Source organism: Notothenia rossii, assembly GCF_949606895.1.
Source record: "Notothenia rossii genome assembly, chromosome: 4".
NCBI lineage: Eukaryota > Metazoa > Chordata > Actinopteri > Perciformes > Nototheniidae > Notothenia > Notothenia rossii.
The window spans coordinates 96,331,606-96,351,419 of record NC_136902.1 but is presented as its reverse complement, the minus strand read 5'-3'; the positions used below and the strand labels follow the sequence as shown (position 1 = coordinate 96,351,419).

The 19,814-nt window shown below is 43.8% G+C and overlaps 1 protein-coding gene across 1 annotated transcript in view; it reads right to left on the bottom strand.

The window, feature by feature from the left end:
* LOC307035279 (sodium/potassium-transporting ATPase subunit beta-3-like) overlaps positions 1–18,558 on the bottom strand; it is a 31,118-nt gene extending 12,560 nt beyond the window's left edge. The window contains exon 1 of the mRNA XM_079674396.1: positions 17,990–18,558. Coding sequence (XP_079530522.1) covers positions 17,990–18,326 — 337 coding nt within the window. The 5' untranslated portion in view covers positions 18,327–18,558. The remainder of the gene's footprint in view (positions 1–17,989) is intronic.
* Positions 18,559–19,814: the final 1,256 nt, after the last annotated feature.

Genomic DNA, 19,814 nt, shown 5'->3' with positions numbered 1-19,814 from the left:
GTTGTATTCCACTGTTTAATGACCTGTTCTTTACAAACATGCCACTTGTAAAAATGAAATAACATTTCTGTGAACCGATATTTGTTTACTGAGCTTATTAGAGGATGTTCCCATTTTTTGGGGATGTTCCCTTCGATTCTAAAATGTCAATGAAGATGTCAGACCTAGTATATTTGTTAATAATAACATACAACACATGGAATATTTGTGTGTGCTGCAAGTGAATCTGCGGCCCCCTGGTGGCCAGTACATCAATTATGTGGCCCCCACCGCCATCAAAGTTGCCCATCCCTGATCTAGATATTTCTAGATAAAGCCCCCCCCCAACACACACACACACACACACACACACACACACATACACACACACACACACACACACACACACACAGACACACACACACACACACACACACACACACACACACACACACTACTTATACAACTCCTACTACTCCTCCAACTATGGAATGCCGTTTAAGCCAAAATTAAATAAATACATATATAAATATGCCTATGAAATAAATAAATAAATAAGGTTATGAAATACATTCTGAAATAAATAAATATATATAAATATATATAAATGTACATTTAAATACACATTTATTTATTTAATGGGACTTGTATTTCATAATGCCACATTACATTTCCATTTTTAATATTCAAATGAACGGGGCGTGGTTAGCTCACAGATCCAGACCAAAGCAACCACAACACTTACTTAATAGCTCTTGTTTCACACTCCAGTACTCTTAAAGATCACCTATCATGCTATCTTTAGGCAATAACATAAAAATAGATCAACCATTCTAGCCATGCCTCATATCCCTCTATTTCACTTCCTACTTCAAAAGTGCAGATCTTGGGTATAAAGCTTTAAAAAAATTGATAAAAAAGAGGGGCGGAGCTTATGCCTGCTCATGCATCCCGTATACATGCTACGCTGCTACACAGCGTCGGAACCGAAGCACAGAGGATTTTCTACACATTGAGTGAAACGGGAACTACATACAACCATGCTGTGACTGCATTACGGACGCATTTCGTGCCGAAGGTAAACTTCATTGTGGAGAGACACAAGTTCCGCCAACGAGCCCAGAGACACGATGACACAGTACGTCTCTGCGCTACGTGAAATGATCGTTTTGTGTGAATTTGGAAATGCAAAACAGGATATGCTGCGTGATCAGATTGTGGAAAAAGCCTACAGTGGACGCATACGTGAACGCTCGCTGCCAGAAGACAAACTGACACTGGATAAAGCCATTCAGATTGCAAATCAGGTGGAAACGGCGGCGCGCAACGTGGCCGAGTTCTCCAACAGTGAAGTGCCTGTGAGGGAGAGCAGGACACCAACATGGGATCAAAAACTTCCCGCTGCAAGTAAATAAAGGGAAGGTGAGAGAAAGTCTGAGCAAGCACGAAGATGTTACAGATGTGATTCAGATAAACATGTGGCCAATTCCACACAATGCCCTGCTACAAACAAAATATGCAAATCGTGTGGAAAAACTGGGCGTTTTGCCAAGTGTGTCGTTCAGAACAAAAACGTGAAGTGAGGGAGGTCGTTATTCCAAAACTGAGTGTTTTATTGCTGAATGATACTGCCCCAAAAGAGGAGAAAATAATGTGCTTTCTCCTGCCAGTCATTTGAGATGAGAGTAGATACTGGTTCTTCAGTTTCATGTGTACGAGACCTACTTCAGTCACATAACACTGAAACCTACAAAGCTTCCTCAAGTCACATCCCACTGAACCCTACAAAGCTTCCTCAAGTCACATCCCACTGAACCCTACAAAGCTTCCTCAAGTCACATCCCACTGAACCCTACAAAGCTTCCTCAAGTCACATCCCACTGAACCCTACAAAGCTTCCTCAAGTCACATCCCACTGAACCCTACAAAGCTTCCTCAAGTCACATAACACTGAAACCTACAAAGCTTCCTCTAGTCACATCCCACTGAACCCTACAAAGCTTCCTCTGGTCACATCCCACTGAACCCTACAAAGCTTCCTCAAGTCACATCCCACTGAACCCTACAAAGCTTCCTCTGGTCACATCCCACTGACCCTACAAAGCTTCCTCTAGTCACATCCCACTGGACCTACAAAGCTTCCTCTAGTCACATCCCACTGACCCTACAAAGCTTCCTCTGGTCACATCCCACTGAACCCTACAAAGCTTCCTCTGGTCACATCCCACTGAACCCTACAAAGCTTCCTCTGGTCACATCCCACTGAACCCTACAAAGCTTCCTCTAGTCACATCCCACTGAACCCTACAAAGCTTCCTCAAGTCACATCCCACTGAACCCTACAAAGCTTCCTCTAGTCACATCCCACTGAACCCTACAAAGATTCCTCAAGTCACATCCCACTGAACCCTACAAAGCTTCCTCTAGTCACATCCCACTGAACCCTACAAAGCTTCCTCAAGTCACATCCCACTGAACCCTACAAAGCTTCCTCTAGTCACATCCCACTGAACCCTACAAAGCTTCCTCTAGTCACATCCCACTGAACCCTACAAAGCTTCCTCTGGTCACATCCCACTGAACCCTACAAAGCTTCCTCTGGTCACATCCCACTGAACCCTACAAAGCTTCCTCTGGTCACATCCCACTGAACCTACAAAGCTTCCTCTAGTCACATCCCACTGAACCCTACAAAGCTTCCTCTGGTCACATCCCACTGAACCCTACAAAGCTTCCTCAAGTCACATCCCACTGAACCCTACAAAGCTTCCTCTAGTCACATCCCAATGAACCCTACAAAGCTTCCTCAAGTCACATCCCACTGAACCCTACAAAGCTTCCTCTAGTCACATCCCACCGAACCCTACAAAGCTTCCTCAAGTCACATCCCACTGACCCTACAAAGCTTCCTCAAGTCACATCCCACTGAACCCTACAAAGCTTCCTCTGGTCACATCCCACTGAACCCTACAAAGCTTCCTCTAGTCACATCCCACTGAACCCTACAAAGCTTCCTCAAGTCACATCCCACTGACCCTACAAAGCTTCCTCAAGTCACATCCCACTGAACCCTACAAAGCTTCCTCTAGTCACATCCCACTGAACCCTACAAAGCTTCCTCTAGTCACATCCCACTGAACCCTACAAAGCTTCCTTTAGTCACATCCCACTGAACCCTACAAAGCTTCCTCTAGTCACATCCCACTGACCCTACAAAGCTTCCTCAAGTCACATCCCACTGAACCCTACAAAGCTTCCTCTGGTCACATCCCACTGAACCTACAAATCTTCCTCTAGTCACATCCCACTGAACCTAAAAAGCTTCCTCTGGTCACATCCCACTGAACCCTACAAAGCTTCCTCTGGTCACATCCCACTGAACCTACAAAGCTTCCTCTAGTCACATCCCACTGAACCCTACAAAGCTTCCTCTCGTCACATCCCACTGAACCCTACAAAGCTTCCTCTAGTCACATCCCACTGAACCCTACAAAGCTTCCTCTGGTCACATCCCACTGAACCCTACAAAGCTTCCTCTGGTCACATCCCACTGAACCCTACAAAGCTTCCTCTGGTCACATCCTACTGAACCCTACAAAGCTTCCTCTAGTCACATCCCACTGAACCCTACAAAGCTTCCTCTAGTCACATCCCACTGAACCCTACAAAGCTTCCTCTAGTCACATCCCACTGAACCCTACAAAGCTTCCTCTAGTCACATCCCACTGAACCCTACAAAGCTTCCTCTGGTCACATCCCACTGAACCCTACAAAGCTTCCTCTAGTCACATCCCACTGAACCCTACAAAGCTTCCTCTGGTCACATCCCACTGAACCCTACAAAGCTTCCTCTAGTCACATCCCACTGAACCCTACAAAGCTTCCTCAAGTCACATCCCACTGACCCTACAAAGCTTCCTCTAGTCACATCCCACTGAACCCTACAAAGCTTCCTCAAGTCACATCCCACTGAACCCTACAAAGCTTCCTCTAGTCACATCCCACTGAACCCTACAAAGCTTCCTCTGGTCACATCCCACTGAACCCTACAAAGCTTCCTCTAGTCACATCCCACTGAACCCTACAAAGCTTCCTCTGGTCACATCCCACTGAACCTACAAAGCTTCCTCTAGTCACATCCCACTGAACCCTACAAAGCTTCCTCTAGTCACATCCCACTGAACCCTACAAAGCTTCCTCTGGTCACATCCCACTGAACCCTACAAAGCTTCCTCTAGTCACATCCCACTGAACCTACAAAGCTTCCTCTAGTCACATCCCACTGAACCTACAAAGCTTCCTCTAGTCACATCCCACTGAACCCTACAAAGCTTCCTCTAGTCACATCCCACTGAACCCTACAAAGCTTCCTCTAGTCACATCCCACTGAACCCTACAAAGCTTCCTCTGGTCACATCCCACTGAACCCTACAAAGCTTCCTCAAGTCACATCCCACTGAACCCTACAAAGCTTCCTCTAGTCACATCCCACTGAACCCTACAAAGCTTCCTCTGGTCACATCCCACTGAACCCTACAAAGCTTCCTCTAGTCACATCCCACTGAACCCTACAAAGCTTCCTCTGGTCACATCCCACTGAACCTACAAAGCTTCCTCTAGTCACATCCCACTGAACCCTACAAAGCTTCCTCTAGTCACATCCCACTGAACCCTACAAAGCTTCCTCTGGTCACATCCCACTGAACCCTACAAAGCTTCCTCTAGTCACATCCCACTGAACCTACAAAGCTTCCTCTAGTCACATCCCACTGAACCTACAAAGCGTCCTCTAGTCACATCCCACTGAACCCTACAAAGCTTCCTCTAGTCACATCCCACTGAACCCTACAAAGCTTCCTCTAGTCACATCCCACTGAACCCTACAAAGCTTCCTCTGGTCACATCCCACTGAACCCTACAAAGCTTCCTCTAGTCACATCCCACTGAACCTACAAAGCTTCCTCTAGTCACATCCCACTGAACCTACAAAGCTTCCTCTAGTCACATCCCACTGAACCCTACAAAGCTTCCTCTAGTCACATCCCACTGAACCCTACAAAGCTTCCTCTGGTCACATCCCACTGAACCTACAAAGCTTCCTCTGGTCACATCCCACTGAACCCTACAAAGCTTCCTCTAGTCACATCCCACTGAACCCTACAAAGCTTCCTCTAGTCACATACTCAAGACAGAGAATCCCAGCACAAGGGAAACTGCATTTACGTGCACTCCATGACGGAAACACTGCCTTAGCTACCCTTTTCATTGTGAAGTCAGATTCCATGCTGCTGGGCCTGGACCTGTTTGAGGCTCTGGAAATGGTCATCATGAGAAACAGAGTGGTGCTGAAGTCAGAGCAGACAGTCAGATAGATAACAACCCCACCTGCAACTCCTACTACACCGACACCTACTGCATCTGCACCTGCTAACACAGCTTCACCTATGGGCTGAGTTAGGAACGATGACCACATTGCAGCTATTCGGGATGCTCCATCACCCAGTGATCCAGTGACTCTCAGGTATTTTCTTGGCCTAACATCGTGGTACTCCAAGTTCATACAAAACTATGCAACTGTGGTGGAACCAATGAGAGATGTGCTACACAGAGCTCCATTCACATGGACTGATGAGGCACAGAGTCGCTTTCAGCAGGTTCAACTACTCATCACAGACAGTTCATCACTTGCTATTTTTGACCCGTCACTGCCCACCATAGTGTCTACAGATGCCTCAGACTATGGCAGGTGGGGTGCTGACACAGATATGTCACTGAACACTGAAAGAACAGTGGCATTTGCTTCCCTCTCTCTTAGTGTTGCAGAGAGAAAGTACTCTGTGGTAGAAAAAGAAGCTTTGGCCTGTGTGTGGGCTGCAGAGCGTTGGAGAACCTGCAGAGCGTTGAGAACCTACTTGTGGGGAACACAGTTCACCTTAAGGACTGATCACTAAGCTGTGACCACACTCTTGGCTACAAAAGGCATGGGAAGAGCTGGTATGAGAGTAGCACACTGGTCTGCCAGGCTACTCTGCTTCAACTATGACATTGTCTACAAACCCGGTGCTCAGAACCATGCAGCAGATTGCTACTGCCACACGGACAGGACTGCACCTCAGACACCAGAGACTGTTGCTGCGGTCTCTGCCCTGCTGACTGCTGTTCCCTCGTCTGACTTCACAGATGCCTATACTTCCTGTCCAGAGTTACATCAGCTACTCAACTACATGACAGACGGGTGGCCAGCTTCATCCAAAGGCCTGCCTGCTAACATGTTGCCGTACTACCAGGTGAGAAATGAACTTTCTGTTCATGAACAACTCATTCTGAGAGGGAGTCACAGGTTTGTTTTTCCAGTAAAGCTACACTCACACATGGTATCCTTGGCACACGAGAGCCACCAAGGCATTGTATGCACAAACCAGAGACTCAGAGACTTGTATTGGTGGCCTAAAATGGATGCACTGGTACAATCGGTTATCGCCGCCTGTGTGTCATGCCAGATGAATGATAAGACAGCTAAAGCTAACCCTGCACCTATGACTCCAGTCCCTTTGCCTCAGGGGCCATGGCAAAAGCTTGCACTCGACATCGTGGGCCCATTTGAGACTGGTCCGGTGGACTGTCAGTTTGCTATTACTATGACTGACTACTATTCAAAATGGCCAGAAGTGTGTTTTGCCCCAAGATGCACTGCAACAGTGATCACCTTCATGAGATCAGTGTTCAGCCAAAAAGGGAACCCTGTGTCTGTGGTGACAGATAACGGTCCACAATTCACATCCTCAGAACTCGCCTCTTTCCTAGAAGAACGAGACATCCAACACATCAGGACTACAATCAAGCATCCAGAAGGAAATGGAGCCGTGGAGAGGCTGAATAGAGTGCTGAAGGAAAGCATTCTCACTGCATAGAGAGAGAACGCTCCGTGGAAAGCTCACGCTGCTGAGCTTCTTCAGGTCTACAGAGCCACACCTCACGCCACTACAGGGACATCTCCTTTTCAGCTCATGTATGGAAGAAAAATGCGAACCAAACTCTAAATCCTGCCACAGCTTACTGATACTCAGGATCAGGAACTGAGAGACAGAGTGGAAAAGAAACAGTGGCAAATGAAAACATACACTGACGCAAAAAGAAATGCCAAGATTCCCAAAATACATCCGGGAAGCCTGGTGCGTGTGAGAAACCCGCTGCATGTCAAAAACGGAGAGCCAAAGTTCAGTGAGCCTCTGAAAGTGACCCAGCAGAAAGGACCTCACAGTTACACGCTGCATGGAAACACCTGGGATGCTTCACACCTGCCGGTGCATCCAGAAACATCCACTCCTCCATCAGAAGAGGTGAGGCCTGCTGAGCCACCCACAGTGCATGGTGCTCAGAGCAGGAACCAGCGAATCAGAAAGCAGCCTGCTTGGATTGAGGGCTATGTTACTTAAACTGTGGTTGAATTAATGTTTGAAAATGTTCTGCATATTGTGATATGTGAAGTTATTATTATTAAAAATTAAATGCTTAATTAAATTAAATTAAAATGCTAATGTTATGCATACTGTTCAAGTGGAGAATAACTATTTTAAGAAGGGGGAAATGTTGTGTTCTGATATACTCCTGCCAATAGGGGGCGCAATGTGACGAGAGTAACATACAATGTTGAGAGAATAAGTGTATGCCCGGGAGTTGATGCTGTGGCGGGAAGTAAGAAAAGATAAACAACAGTAAAGAGCGTAGTACCCGTATCCTCTGTCCCTTGCTTCATTCATGTCTTTTTACTAATACACAACACATTACATTACATGTTACTTTTATCCAAAGCGACTTACATACTCGATACTGTGGGCAATCCCCACAGGAGCACTTTGGGTTGAAGTGTCTCAGGGACACAATGACATGCTGACTGCAGTGGGGTTTGAACCTGTGACCCCCTGATCCCAACACCAATGCACTAGTACACTAGTCCACTGTGCCACCGACCATATTACTTCCAGAACACGTCTCATTGTTTCTGACATTAACGTTTCTGATAGTGCTGTGGGTCTGCATTGCCGATATGATGTCATGTCGGACGCAAATCTGGATCAGCTCCGTTGTTCCCAAGCTTTTAGAGATTTGGCTACGGAGGAAAAGTGAGAGGGTTTTTTGACACACAGAGGGACACATATTTATGTATAAAAGACATCAACAAGTGCATTTTGCATGATAGGTCCCCTTTAAGTGATTTGCCAACCGCCAATAAACACTATGCTACTTTTCCACCAAACCGGTTCCGGTTCAAGAACCGTTTTTGTGCTTTTCTGGTGCTCTTCTCTGGTTCTGCCCCTTTCCACCAAACCGGTTCCAGGGCTGGTTCCGGGCTAGAGCCTGATTTAGCTCTGATTCTTCCTGTTGGTTGCTATGCTAACATCCCACATTTTATACCAGAGAAACTTTCATAACAGCGTTGTGATGCCAAACAGCGTCAATTCATACTGACACACATTAACTTAAGGGGAATTGGGGATATGTATCTGCTCCTGTGTGACAGTCAGACAGTGAATACTTTAGAGAGGTCGCTGCCGTGAGTTAACGGGAGAATAAACTCTGCCGTGAGTTAACGAGAGAATAAACTCTGGTTGACAAGCAGCACTGCAGCGGTCGGTAAATGCCGCTGAAACACATAAGTATAAGGTTGGAGAAGTAGTTATTTTATTTAAACGTATGATTAAAACACGATCATCGACCCGACTCAGTCCCCAATTGTTTTTGTTGTTAATTTTGGCTTGAACGGCATTCCATGTCCAACTACTACTACTTCTAATACAACTACTGCTACTACTATTACGACAACTACTACTACTATTACAACTACCACAACAACAACAACAACAACAACTACTACTACTACTATTACAACTACCACAACAACAACAACAACAACAACTACTACTACTACTACTACTACTAGTACTACTACTACAACTACTGCTACTACTACTACTACTACTACTACTACTACTAGTACTACTACTACAACTACTGCTACTACTACTACTACTACTACTACTACTACTACTACTACTACTACTACAACTACTACTACTACTACTACTACAACTACTGCTACTACTACTACTACTACTACTACTACTACTACTACAACTACTACTACTACTACTACTACTACTACTACTACTACTACTACAACTACTGCTACTACTACTACTACTACTACTACTACTACTACTACTACTACTACTACAACTACTGCTACTACAACTACTACTACTACTACTACTACTACTACTACAACTACTGCTACTACTACTACTACTACTACTACTACTACTACTACTACTAGTACTACTACTACTATTAATACTATTGCTACTACTACTGCTACTACTACTACTACTACTACTACTACTACTACTGCTACTACTACTACTACTACTACTACTACTACTACTACAAATACTGCTACTACTACTACTATTATTACTACTACTACTACTACTAATACTTGTACTTACTGTAAACTACTACTTACTGTACATTCAACTATTAAATCATTCAGCTACTTCAGGACATTGAGGCTATACATTTTGTTGTTTATACCTTTTCAAAGTTTTCTCTTAAATATTAAGCTTCATCCCTATTTTTCCTACTCTTCAGAATACAATCATTTAATGTCATTGAACATGTACGATCAGAGAACGAAATGTTTCTCCCTTTTAGAAGGTGCCATCAAAACAAAAAACATCACAACATAAGACAACAAATACACGCAGCATACATACTTACACTGTAAAATATTACCATGATTTCACAATATTTAGTTGTAATATTTTACAATTAATTACTGTTTTACCACTTTACAGTCTTTACCTGTAATGTTCACAATATAATTTGAATTTTACAGTGAAATCAATGCAGGCACAGTTCATTACTGTGAATGTACAGGATTAGTGATTACCATTACCGGCAAAAGGTAGCTCCTCTTAGCCGTCCCCCGGCAACTCCCGAGCAGCAGGGAGAATGGGTGACTGTTCAGAAGGGGCATAACGCGAAACCCGCAGGTCCCCACCAACCCGTTCACGTGTCTAACAGATATTCCCCACTCAGCGAGACACCCGCTGAGAAGCCAACTCTGGTTATTGGTAGCTCTATGAGACACGTGAGTTTAGAGACCGAAGCGTCCAGAGTCACATGCATTCCGGGGGCCAGAGCGGGCGACGTTGAGGCGCATCTTAAACTGCTGGCTAAAAATAAACGTAAATACAGTAGGATTGTTATTCACGTCGGTGGTAATGATGTTCGTTTACGCCAATCAGAATGCACCAAACTTAATGTGGCGTCGGTGTGTAGTTATGCTAAAACAATGTCGGACACCGTAATCTTCTCTGGTCCCCTCCCCAATCTGATCAATGATGACATGTATAGCCGCATGTCATCATTTCAGCGCTGTCTTGGTGGTGCCCAGCAAACAATGTGGGCTTCGTGAATAATTGGACAGCCTTCTGGGGAAAACCTGGTCTGATTAAGAGAGACGGCATTCATCCTACTTTGGAAGGTGCAAATCTCATTTCGGCAAACATTTCAGGGCTCTGTGACTTAATCCATGACAAACTGGAGTTGAGACCAGGAGGCAGAGTCACAGTCTTACACGCTTCTCTGTGCTCTCTCCTAGGCAGTCATCCATAGGAATAAAATACCCAATATTAACGGTGTGTGTGTCTGCCCAAGGACAATTTAAGGTAAAACCTAATAGAGGTGTCATACATAATAACCTAATCAAAGTAAATGTAACAACTACTACAGTGCAACAAAACAGGAAGATTAAATGTGGTCTCTTAAACATAAGATCTCTAGCATCTAAAGCAATACTGGTAAATGATTTAATATCAGATTATAATATTGATATATGCTGTCTCACTGAAACTTGGTTGAGACATGAAGAATATGTCAGCATAAATTAGGCCACTCCACCCAGCCATATCAATACTCATATTGCCCGAGGCACGGGCCGAGGAGGTGGAGTTGCAGCAATCTTTGACTCAAGTTTACTTATCAATACTAAACAAAAATTAAATGATACCTCCTTTGAAAGCCTCATTTTCAGTCTTACGCATCCGACCTGGAAAACTTTGCAGCCAATCTTATTTGTTACAGTGTACCGTGCACCAGGTCCTTATTCAGAATTCTTATCAGAATTCTCTGAGTTTTTATCAGCTTTGGTTCTTAAAACAGATAAAGTAATTATCGTAGGAGACTTTAATATTCATGTTGACGATGATAAAAATAGCCTTACTGTTGCATTTCACTCTATATTAGATTCTGTTGGTTTCTGTCAGAGTGTAAATAAACCAACCCACTGCTATAATCACACTCTCGACCTTATTCTGACTTATGGTATTGAAATTGAGCAACTATTAGTCGAACCGCATAATCCTGCTTTATCCGACCATTTCTTAGTAACTTTTGAAGTACTGTTACTAGACTACAAAGCATTAGCCAAAAGCTCCTGCAGCAGAAACCTATCTGTTAGTGCTATAGCCACATTTAAGGAAGAGATTCCACCAATACTTAACTCGATAGCATGTCTGCATGTAGGGGAGGAAACTTATACAAAATGTACACCACCCCAAATTGATCATGTTGTTGATAGTGCTACAGATGCGCTGCGAATAAAATGAGACTCTGTTGCTCCTTTGAAAAAGAAGAAAATAAAACAACATAGATTAGCTCCATGGCATAATGCCCAAACCCGCAAAATAAAGCAAAAGTCGAGACAACTTGAAAGGATATGGCGTTCCACTAAACTTGAAGAATCTCGTTTAATTTGGCATATTACTCTCAATGAATATAAGAAAGCACTGCGTAAAGCGAGAGCAGCATACTACTCTTCATTAATAGATGAGAATAAGAATAATGCAAGATTTCTTTTCAGCACTGTAGCCAGGCTGACAGAGAGCCACAGCTCGACTGAGCCTTCTATTCCCATAGCACTCAGTAGGAATGATTTTATGTGCTTTTTTAACGATAAAATTGTTACTCTTAGAAACAAAATCAATGACCTCTTGCCTTTGACCAGTATAGTGTTTTCAACAGCTCCCGGAAACGTAAGTTCTAATAATATTACACTAGATAGTAAACTAGAATGCTTTTCAGCCATAAACCTTGAACAATTAAATTCAATGATTCTCTCTTCTAAACCATCAACGTGTATCTTAGACCCGATTCCAACTAAGCTGTTAAAAGAAGTGTTTCCATTAATTAGTACTTCTTTATTAAATATTATGAATATGTCTTTATTATCAGGCTATGTTCCACAATCATTCAAAGTAGCAGTGATAAAACCGCTTCTTAAAAAGCACAACCTCGATCCAGAGGTTTTAGCCAACTATAGACCTATTTCTAATCTTCCGTTCCTCTCAAAGATTCTTGAGAAAGCAGTCTCAAAACAGCTGATTACTTAAAAAACTATGATTTATTTGAAGATGTTCAGTCTGGCTTTAGAACACAACATAGCAAAGAGACAGCTCTGGTTAAAGTCACAAATGACATTCTAATAGCCTCTGACAAGGGACTTGTCTCTATTCTTGTCTTGCTCGATCTTAGTGCTGCATTTGATACTATCGACCATGATATCCTATTGCAAAGACTAGAGCACTTAGTTGGCATACAGGGAACTGCTTTAGGCTGGTTTAGGTCCTATCTATCTGAACGCTCTCAGTTTGTACGTGTCAATGATGAATCTTCCATGCAAACCAAAGTTAGCCATGGAGTGCCACAGGGCTCAGTGCTTGGACCTATTTTGTTCACCCTATATATGCTTCCTTTAGGCAATATTATAAGGATTCATTCTGTAAACTTTCACTGTTATGCGGATGATACTCAACTATATTTATCAATCAAGCCTGATGAAATTAATCATCTAAATAAAATTCAAGACTGCCTCAAGGACTTAAAAACGTGGATGACCTTACATTTTTTGATGTTAAACACGACCAAAACTGAAGTTATTGTACTTGGCCCGAAGAATCTACGAAACAAATTATCTAAAGATATACTAACTATGGATGGCATTAATTTGGCCTCCAGTGAGACTGTAAGGAATCTTGGTGTTATATTTGATCAGGATTTATCCTTTAACGCCCACATAAAATCAATTTCAAGGACCGCCTACTTCCATCTACGTAACATTGCAAAAATCAGGCATATCTTGCCTCAAAACGATGCAGAGAAACTAGTCCATGCATTTGTTACTTCAAGGCTGGATTATTGTAACTCCTTATTATCAGGGTGTACCAAGAAGTCAGTCAAGTCGCTTCAGCTGATTCAAAATGCTGCAGCTCATGTACTAACCAGAGTTAGGAAAAGGGACCACATTACTCCTGTTCTGGCTGCCTTACACTGGCTCCCTATAGAACACAGGATAGAATTTAAAATTCTTCTTCTCGCCTACAAAGCCCTTAATGGGCAGGCGCCATCTTACCTTAAAGAACTCATTATACCCTACTGTCCTACTAGGGCATTGCGTTCCAAGAATGCAGGGTTGTTGGTTGTTCCTAGAGTCTCTAAAAGTACAATGGGAGCCAGAGCCTTTTCTTATCAAGCTCCACTTTTGTGGAATCAGCTTCCAGTTTGTGTTCGGGCGGCAGACACCCTATCCGTTTTTAAGAGTGTGCTTAAGACCTTCCTTTTTGATAAAGCTTATAGTTAGGGCTGATTAGATTCAGCCCCTAGTTTTGCTGATATAGGCTTAGTTTGTCGGGGGACATCTTACTTCTTCCTTCTCTCTGTCTATACCTGTGTACTCTCATGTTCTGATTAACCCAGCTTCCCCAAAGTTCTTTCTTTTTGGTGTCTATATACGCCGGGATCCGGAGTCATGGATGATCCTGCGGTCCTGTGTCATGGATCGCGAGTCCTGGATCTTGAGTCGTGGCTGTGGTCCTGGATCATAAGTCCTGGATGGATATACTCGTGGATTCATCTTCCTATTATACACACATGCATTTCCAAACATTTGGACTACCTATGTTGCAAATGTATTATCTTTTCAATTTACACACGGCATCTATTGCACGTCTGTCCGTCCTGGGAGAGGGATCCCTCCTCTGTTGCTCTCCCTGAGGTTTCTCCATGTTCCCCTTTAAACTGGGGGTTTTCTCTGGAAGTGTTTCCTTGTACGATGTGAGGGTCTAAGGACAGAGGGTCTAAGGACAGAGGGTCTGAGGACAGAGGGTATCGTATTGTCATACTGATATTCTGTACAAACTGTGAAGTCCACTGAGACAAATGTAACATTTGTGATATTGGGCTATATAAATAAACATTGATTGATTGATTGATTGATTACCAGCATTTCACAACATGTTACTGTATGATTTCACAGTAAAATACTGTATCCTCTGTGATAACACAACAAATTAAGTGATTTTCTTGCTTGTATCGCTCTTGCTTGGCTTTAAATGCTAATTTCTTTCTTTGGTGCAGGTTTTACTTAAATTGAAAGGGGCACCGCTGCATGTGCCTTCAAATAAACTATGCAGCATATAAATCTATGTAAAATTGAAATGTTTGTCTCGTATTGTTTTCAGGTGCTTCTTGGGCATTAACACTGAGACGGGCTCCCTTGTCAGCACATTCTTCAGAAAAATGGTTGACTTCGAGTGGATGTCTGTGTAGACATGTGTTAAGTGCTCCCATCCTTGTTTTCTGTCTCCATGGCTCCGCCTCTGCCCAGGTGCACCTGGTCTGCCCCTGGCTCCGCCTCTGCCCAGGTGTTCCAAATTCCACTCAGCCGTGTATATATATATATATATGTATATATATAGACCATCAACAACATTGTTAGTTCTCCTCTCCCCCCCATCCCTGTTTTCTCAAATGAGGATTGTAATGACTTTCTCTTGTTCTTTGTAAACAAGGTTGCGGATGTGAGAGCCAGCATTTCCCCCTCCCTCTCCCCCCTCCCCACCTGCCCAGCCAGGCATTCAACTTTGAACTGTTTTGCCCCTATTTCCCTTCAAGATCTCATTGACATAGTTAATTCCATGAAACGCTCTTCCAGTCCACTAGATGTCATCCCCACCTCCATCCTGAAAGAAGCAATCAACTCTGTTGGCCCCGGTTTGGTTTCCATCATTAACTTTTCTCTTGAATCTGGCTCTGTCCCTTCATATTTTAAGCAGGCGGTTGTCGAGCCCCTCCTTAAGAAACCTAACCTGGACCCCTCTCTCCCAAAAAACTATAGACCTATTTCTAAGCTGCCTTTCACATCCAAAGTGCTTGAAAAGGTTGTTGCGAACCAGCTCAACGCTTTTCTGGCCAACACTAACACCCTAGATAAATTTCAATCTGGTTTCCGCACGAAGCATTCCACTGAGACTGCACTCCTCAGGGTCTCTAACGACATCCTGATGGCTGCAGACTCGGGTGAATGCGCTGTGCTGATCATGTTAGACCTCAGCGCAGCATTTGATACTGTGGACCACAGCATCATGCTGGATAGGCTTAGAGAGTGGGTGGGCATTTCAGGGAGAGCCCTAGATTGGTTTTCCTCATATCTCGGAGGAAGGTCATTCTCAGTGGCCGTTGGTCCGTTCACTTCTGACCCTGCTCCCCTACCCTGTGGGGTACCACAGGGTTCCATCTTGGCCCCGCTCCTCTGGGCCTTATATTTGCTCCCCCTTGGCTCTATCATCAGCAGCTTTAAGGGTGTGTCCTACCACTGCTACGCTGATGATATCCAGCTGTATGTGTCCTTCACTCCGCAAAACATGCAGAAAATTAACATCCTACTGGACTGTCTAGCTGCCATTGAGGGCTGGATGGGGAGAAATTTCCTCCAGCTAAATGCGGCGAAGACAGAGGTACTTATAATTGCCTCAGACTCCCTAGCAGCCAAGGTAAAAAACCTAATGGGGCCCCTCACCACCAACGTTCACCCCCACATCAGAAATCTTGGGGTGTTCTTCGACCAGGCTATGAACATGGACAAACATGTTTCCTCACTGACCCGCAACTGTTTTTTCCACATCCGCAACATCGCTAAACTCAGGTCCATTGTGTCTCATGCAGAGCTTGAAATGGCTGTCCACGCATTCATATCATCCCGGTTAGACTACTGTAATTCACTTTTCACCTGTCTCAGCAAAGCCTCTGTTCACCGTCTGCAGCTGGTTCAAAACGCTGCCGCCCGCTTAATCACCAGGTCTAAAAAATCCTGCCATATCACCCCCATTCTAGCCTCCCTGCACTGGCTACCAGTTCATTTCAGGATCCAGTACAAGATCCTGATTATCTCATACAAAGCTCTAAACGGCCAAGCCCCAGCCTACATCAGCGAGCTCATTCCACCACACCAAAACACTCGTTCGCTGAGGTCCTCTGACCAGGGGCTTCTGGCAGTGCCCAGGACCCGACTAAAGACCAGGGGGGACCGGGCGTTTGGGGCGGCCGCCCCTAGACTCTGGAACGCACTTACCCCGGTCCTGAGATCGGCTCCCTCCCTCAACCTGTTCAAGGGACACCTAAAGACGCACTTATTTAAGCAGGCGTTTGAGCAGTCTTAGGCCGTTCATCACGTCACTGTCCTGTCACTGTCGATCACTGGTCCTCTTGCACTTGGTTTCATGTTTGTATATTGTTTTTAAGTTTTTATTCTATTTTTCTGTCATGTTATGCTTTGTTATTATTATGCCTTAGTGCCATATTGGCCTAATTGTTTTGACAGCTATATTTTGTACAGCACTCTGTGCATTCGTGCTGGGAGGGGTGCTTTAGAAATAAACTTTTACTTACTTACTTACTTACTTATATAAGGAGAAGCTGGAGGAGAAGGATGTCTCCCCTATCCTAACGCCGGGAGACACTCTCCTCAGAATACCTCTTTGCCATTTTGAGCTGTAGGCCATATGTGTGCAGATGTGTTTGTGTTTAGCCTGGAGGACCTGGTAGTCCAGTTTTCGCGGCTTTATTTTGTTTCCCATAGGGTTTATAATTGATTTCTGGTTGGGGGGGAGCTCTGTGTAGGAATAAGGAATAAAGTGGAATTATTTCCAGGGGTACAACAAATACAATCTTACTGGGTTTCTGTAGCTAAAACCAGCTACAGAGCCCATTCGGCTATTTCAATATTCAGCTTTTTCTACATTTTCAGCTAAATTCAGAAACACATTTGAGCAGCTTACAGCATTCGCACACATTTCAGCAGGAAATTAATTTTCTAGAATCTAGTTCATTTCACATTCTCTCTCATCAGAGTCTCTTACATGTTCAGTTTATTTTTCTGCAACCTGCCAGCAAAAAAATTGCTTTGTAAATGTGCTATTATCTGAGCCATCAGACCTTTATTATTTGAATACACTCCCACCCCACCCCCACCCCCCCCCCGACACACACACACACACACACACACACACACACACACACACACACTTTGACCTGGTTCAGCAGAATGTATATATATATATATAATATATATATATATATGCGCTGTGATATAGAATATATATAATTCCTTTATTGTCATGCACCAGGTACAACGATATTTAAAAAAAAAAAAAAAGCTTATTACACACCGCCTTCTGATCATGTATAATATAATATATAAAGCACACTGTGAAACCTGCTGTTTTAATGGTAATTAATAATCCACCGTATGTTAATTCCAACACGCACAAACACACACACTAATATACGCACACAAGTACACACAAGCAAACACACGCATATTTGCACACACACAAGCACACACACGCTCGCGCACACACATACACACAAGCACACGTACAAACGCACATTCGCACACACACACACACACACACACACACACACACACACACACACACACACACACACACACACACACACACACACACACACACACACTGTAAAGCCCGGCGGCAGGACGCTCAACGGACCGAAGGACCGGACCGGTCCGACAGACAGACACACAAACACACAGACAGACAGACAGACAGACAGACAGACAGACAGACAGACAGACAGACAGACAGGCTCTTACCCCAGCTGCGCGCGGTCCGGCCCATGAACTCCCCGGTCCGCGGGTTGTAAATGCTGTCCCTCCAGGTCTCCTTTGGTTCTCCCTTCGGTTCATCCTTCGGCTTATTCTCCCCTTTATTTGCCTCCTTCGTTTCCTCTATCTTCGCCTCCTTCGTTTCCGCTTTCTTCGCCTCCTTCGTTTCCTCCTTCGGCTCCTCTTTTTTCTTCTCGGTCTCCTCGGCCTTATCCTCCTCCTTCACCGCCTGGTTAGTCTCCAGTTTCGGCTCCTGGTCCTGATCCGGCTCTTGTTTAGGCTCCAGGTTCTGGTCCTGGTTCTGCTCGGTTGTGATGGACGACATGCTGGCGCAGAGTGACGGAACACAGCTGGGCTAATTACCGGGGAGGAGCGGGCTAATAGCGGGTACACCGATCCGCTAGAGGAGAGAGCTCCGTCTGAGGCTGCACACAAACACACACACACACACACACACACACACACACACACACACACACACACACACACACACACACACACACACACACACACACACACAGATACACACACACACACACACACACACACACACACACACACACACACACACACACACAGATACACACACACACACACACACACACGGACTGCTGCAGAACGAGGAGCATGCGCAGTGACGTGATGATGCTCTGTGCTGTAAATATGAATTGTATAATAACCCTAATATTTTGTTTACCCTTTATACACACTTCCTAATTATTACAGACACACTGCCTTCTGATCATGTATAATATATAAAAATATGATGTATAATGTAAAATAATATAATATGATAATATAGTGTAAAATCGTATAATATACCATACAATGTAATATAATGTTATATGTTATATTAAATATGTATATGTATTGTCCTGGTCCCAGGATCAGGACAGATCAATGGAAATAAAGAGGCAGCACGTTAATGAAGGAAAAACAAAAAAAAGACTTATCGTTATACAAATATATGAAACCTATTCAGGTATACCACCACTGTGTATTTATTCACATACTGTATTTATAACTATTAACCATTATATATATACTCGTATTATTTTCAGCAGCCTCTTCAGATGCTCTGACCTGAAAACAGCCTCTCTGCTTTATGTAACCACAGCGTCACATGAGCACAGGGGACACAGCTCATTGGATCACAGCAGGGTGATGTCACACACACGGAGGAGAGGAGAGAGACTTCCTGTCTATCCCTGGTTCAGGACCAGTGTAGGGGTAACGCGCTGACATGTGTCTGTAACGTGTTACTATAATCAGATTACATGCGTCTGTAACGTGTTACTGTAATCAGATTACATGCGTCTGTGACTCAGTAAGGTGAAGTGTTACTGTAATCAGATTACATGCGTCTGTCACTCAGTAAGGTGAAGTGTTACTGTAATCAGATTACATGCGTCTGTAACGTGTTACTGTAATCAGATTACATCTGTCTGTAATGCAGTAAAGTGAAGTGTTACTGTAATCAGATTACATGCGTCTGTGACTCAGTAAGGTGAAGTGTTACTGTAATCAGATTACATGCGTCTGTCACTCAGTAAGGTGAAGTGTTACTGTAACCAGATTACATGTGTCTATAAAACAGTAATGTAACATGTAACTGTAATCAGATTACATGCGTCTGTGACTCAGTAAGGTGAAGTGTTACTGTAACCAGATTACATGTGTCTATAAAACAGTAATGTAACATGTAACTGTAATCAGATTACATGCGTCTGTAACGTGTTACTGTAATCAGATTACATATGTCTGTAATGCAGTTAAGTGAAGTGTTACTGTAATCAGATTACATGTGTCTGTA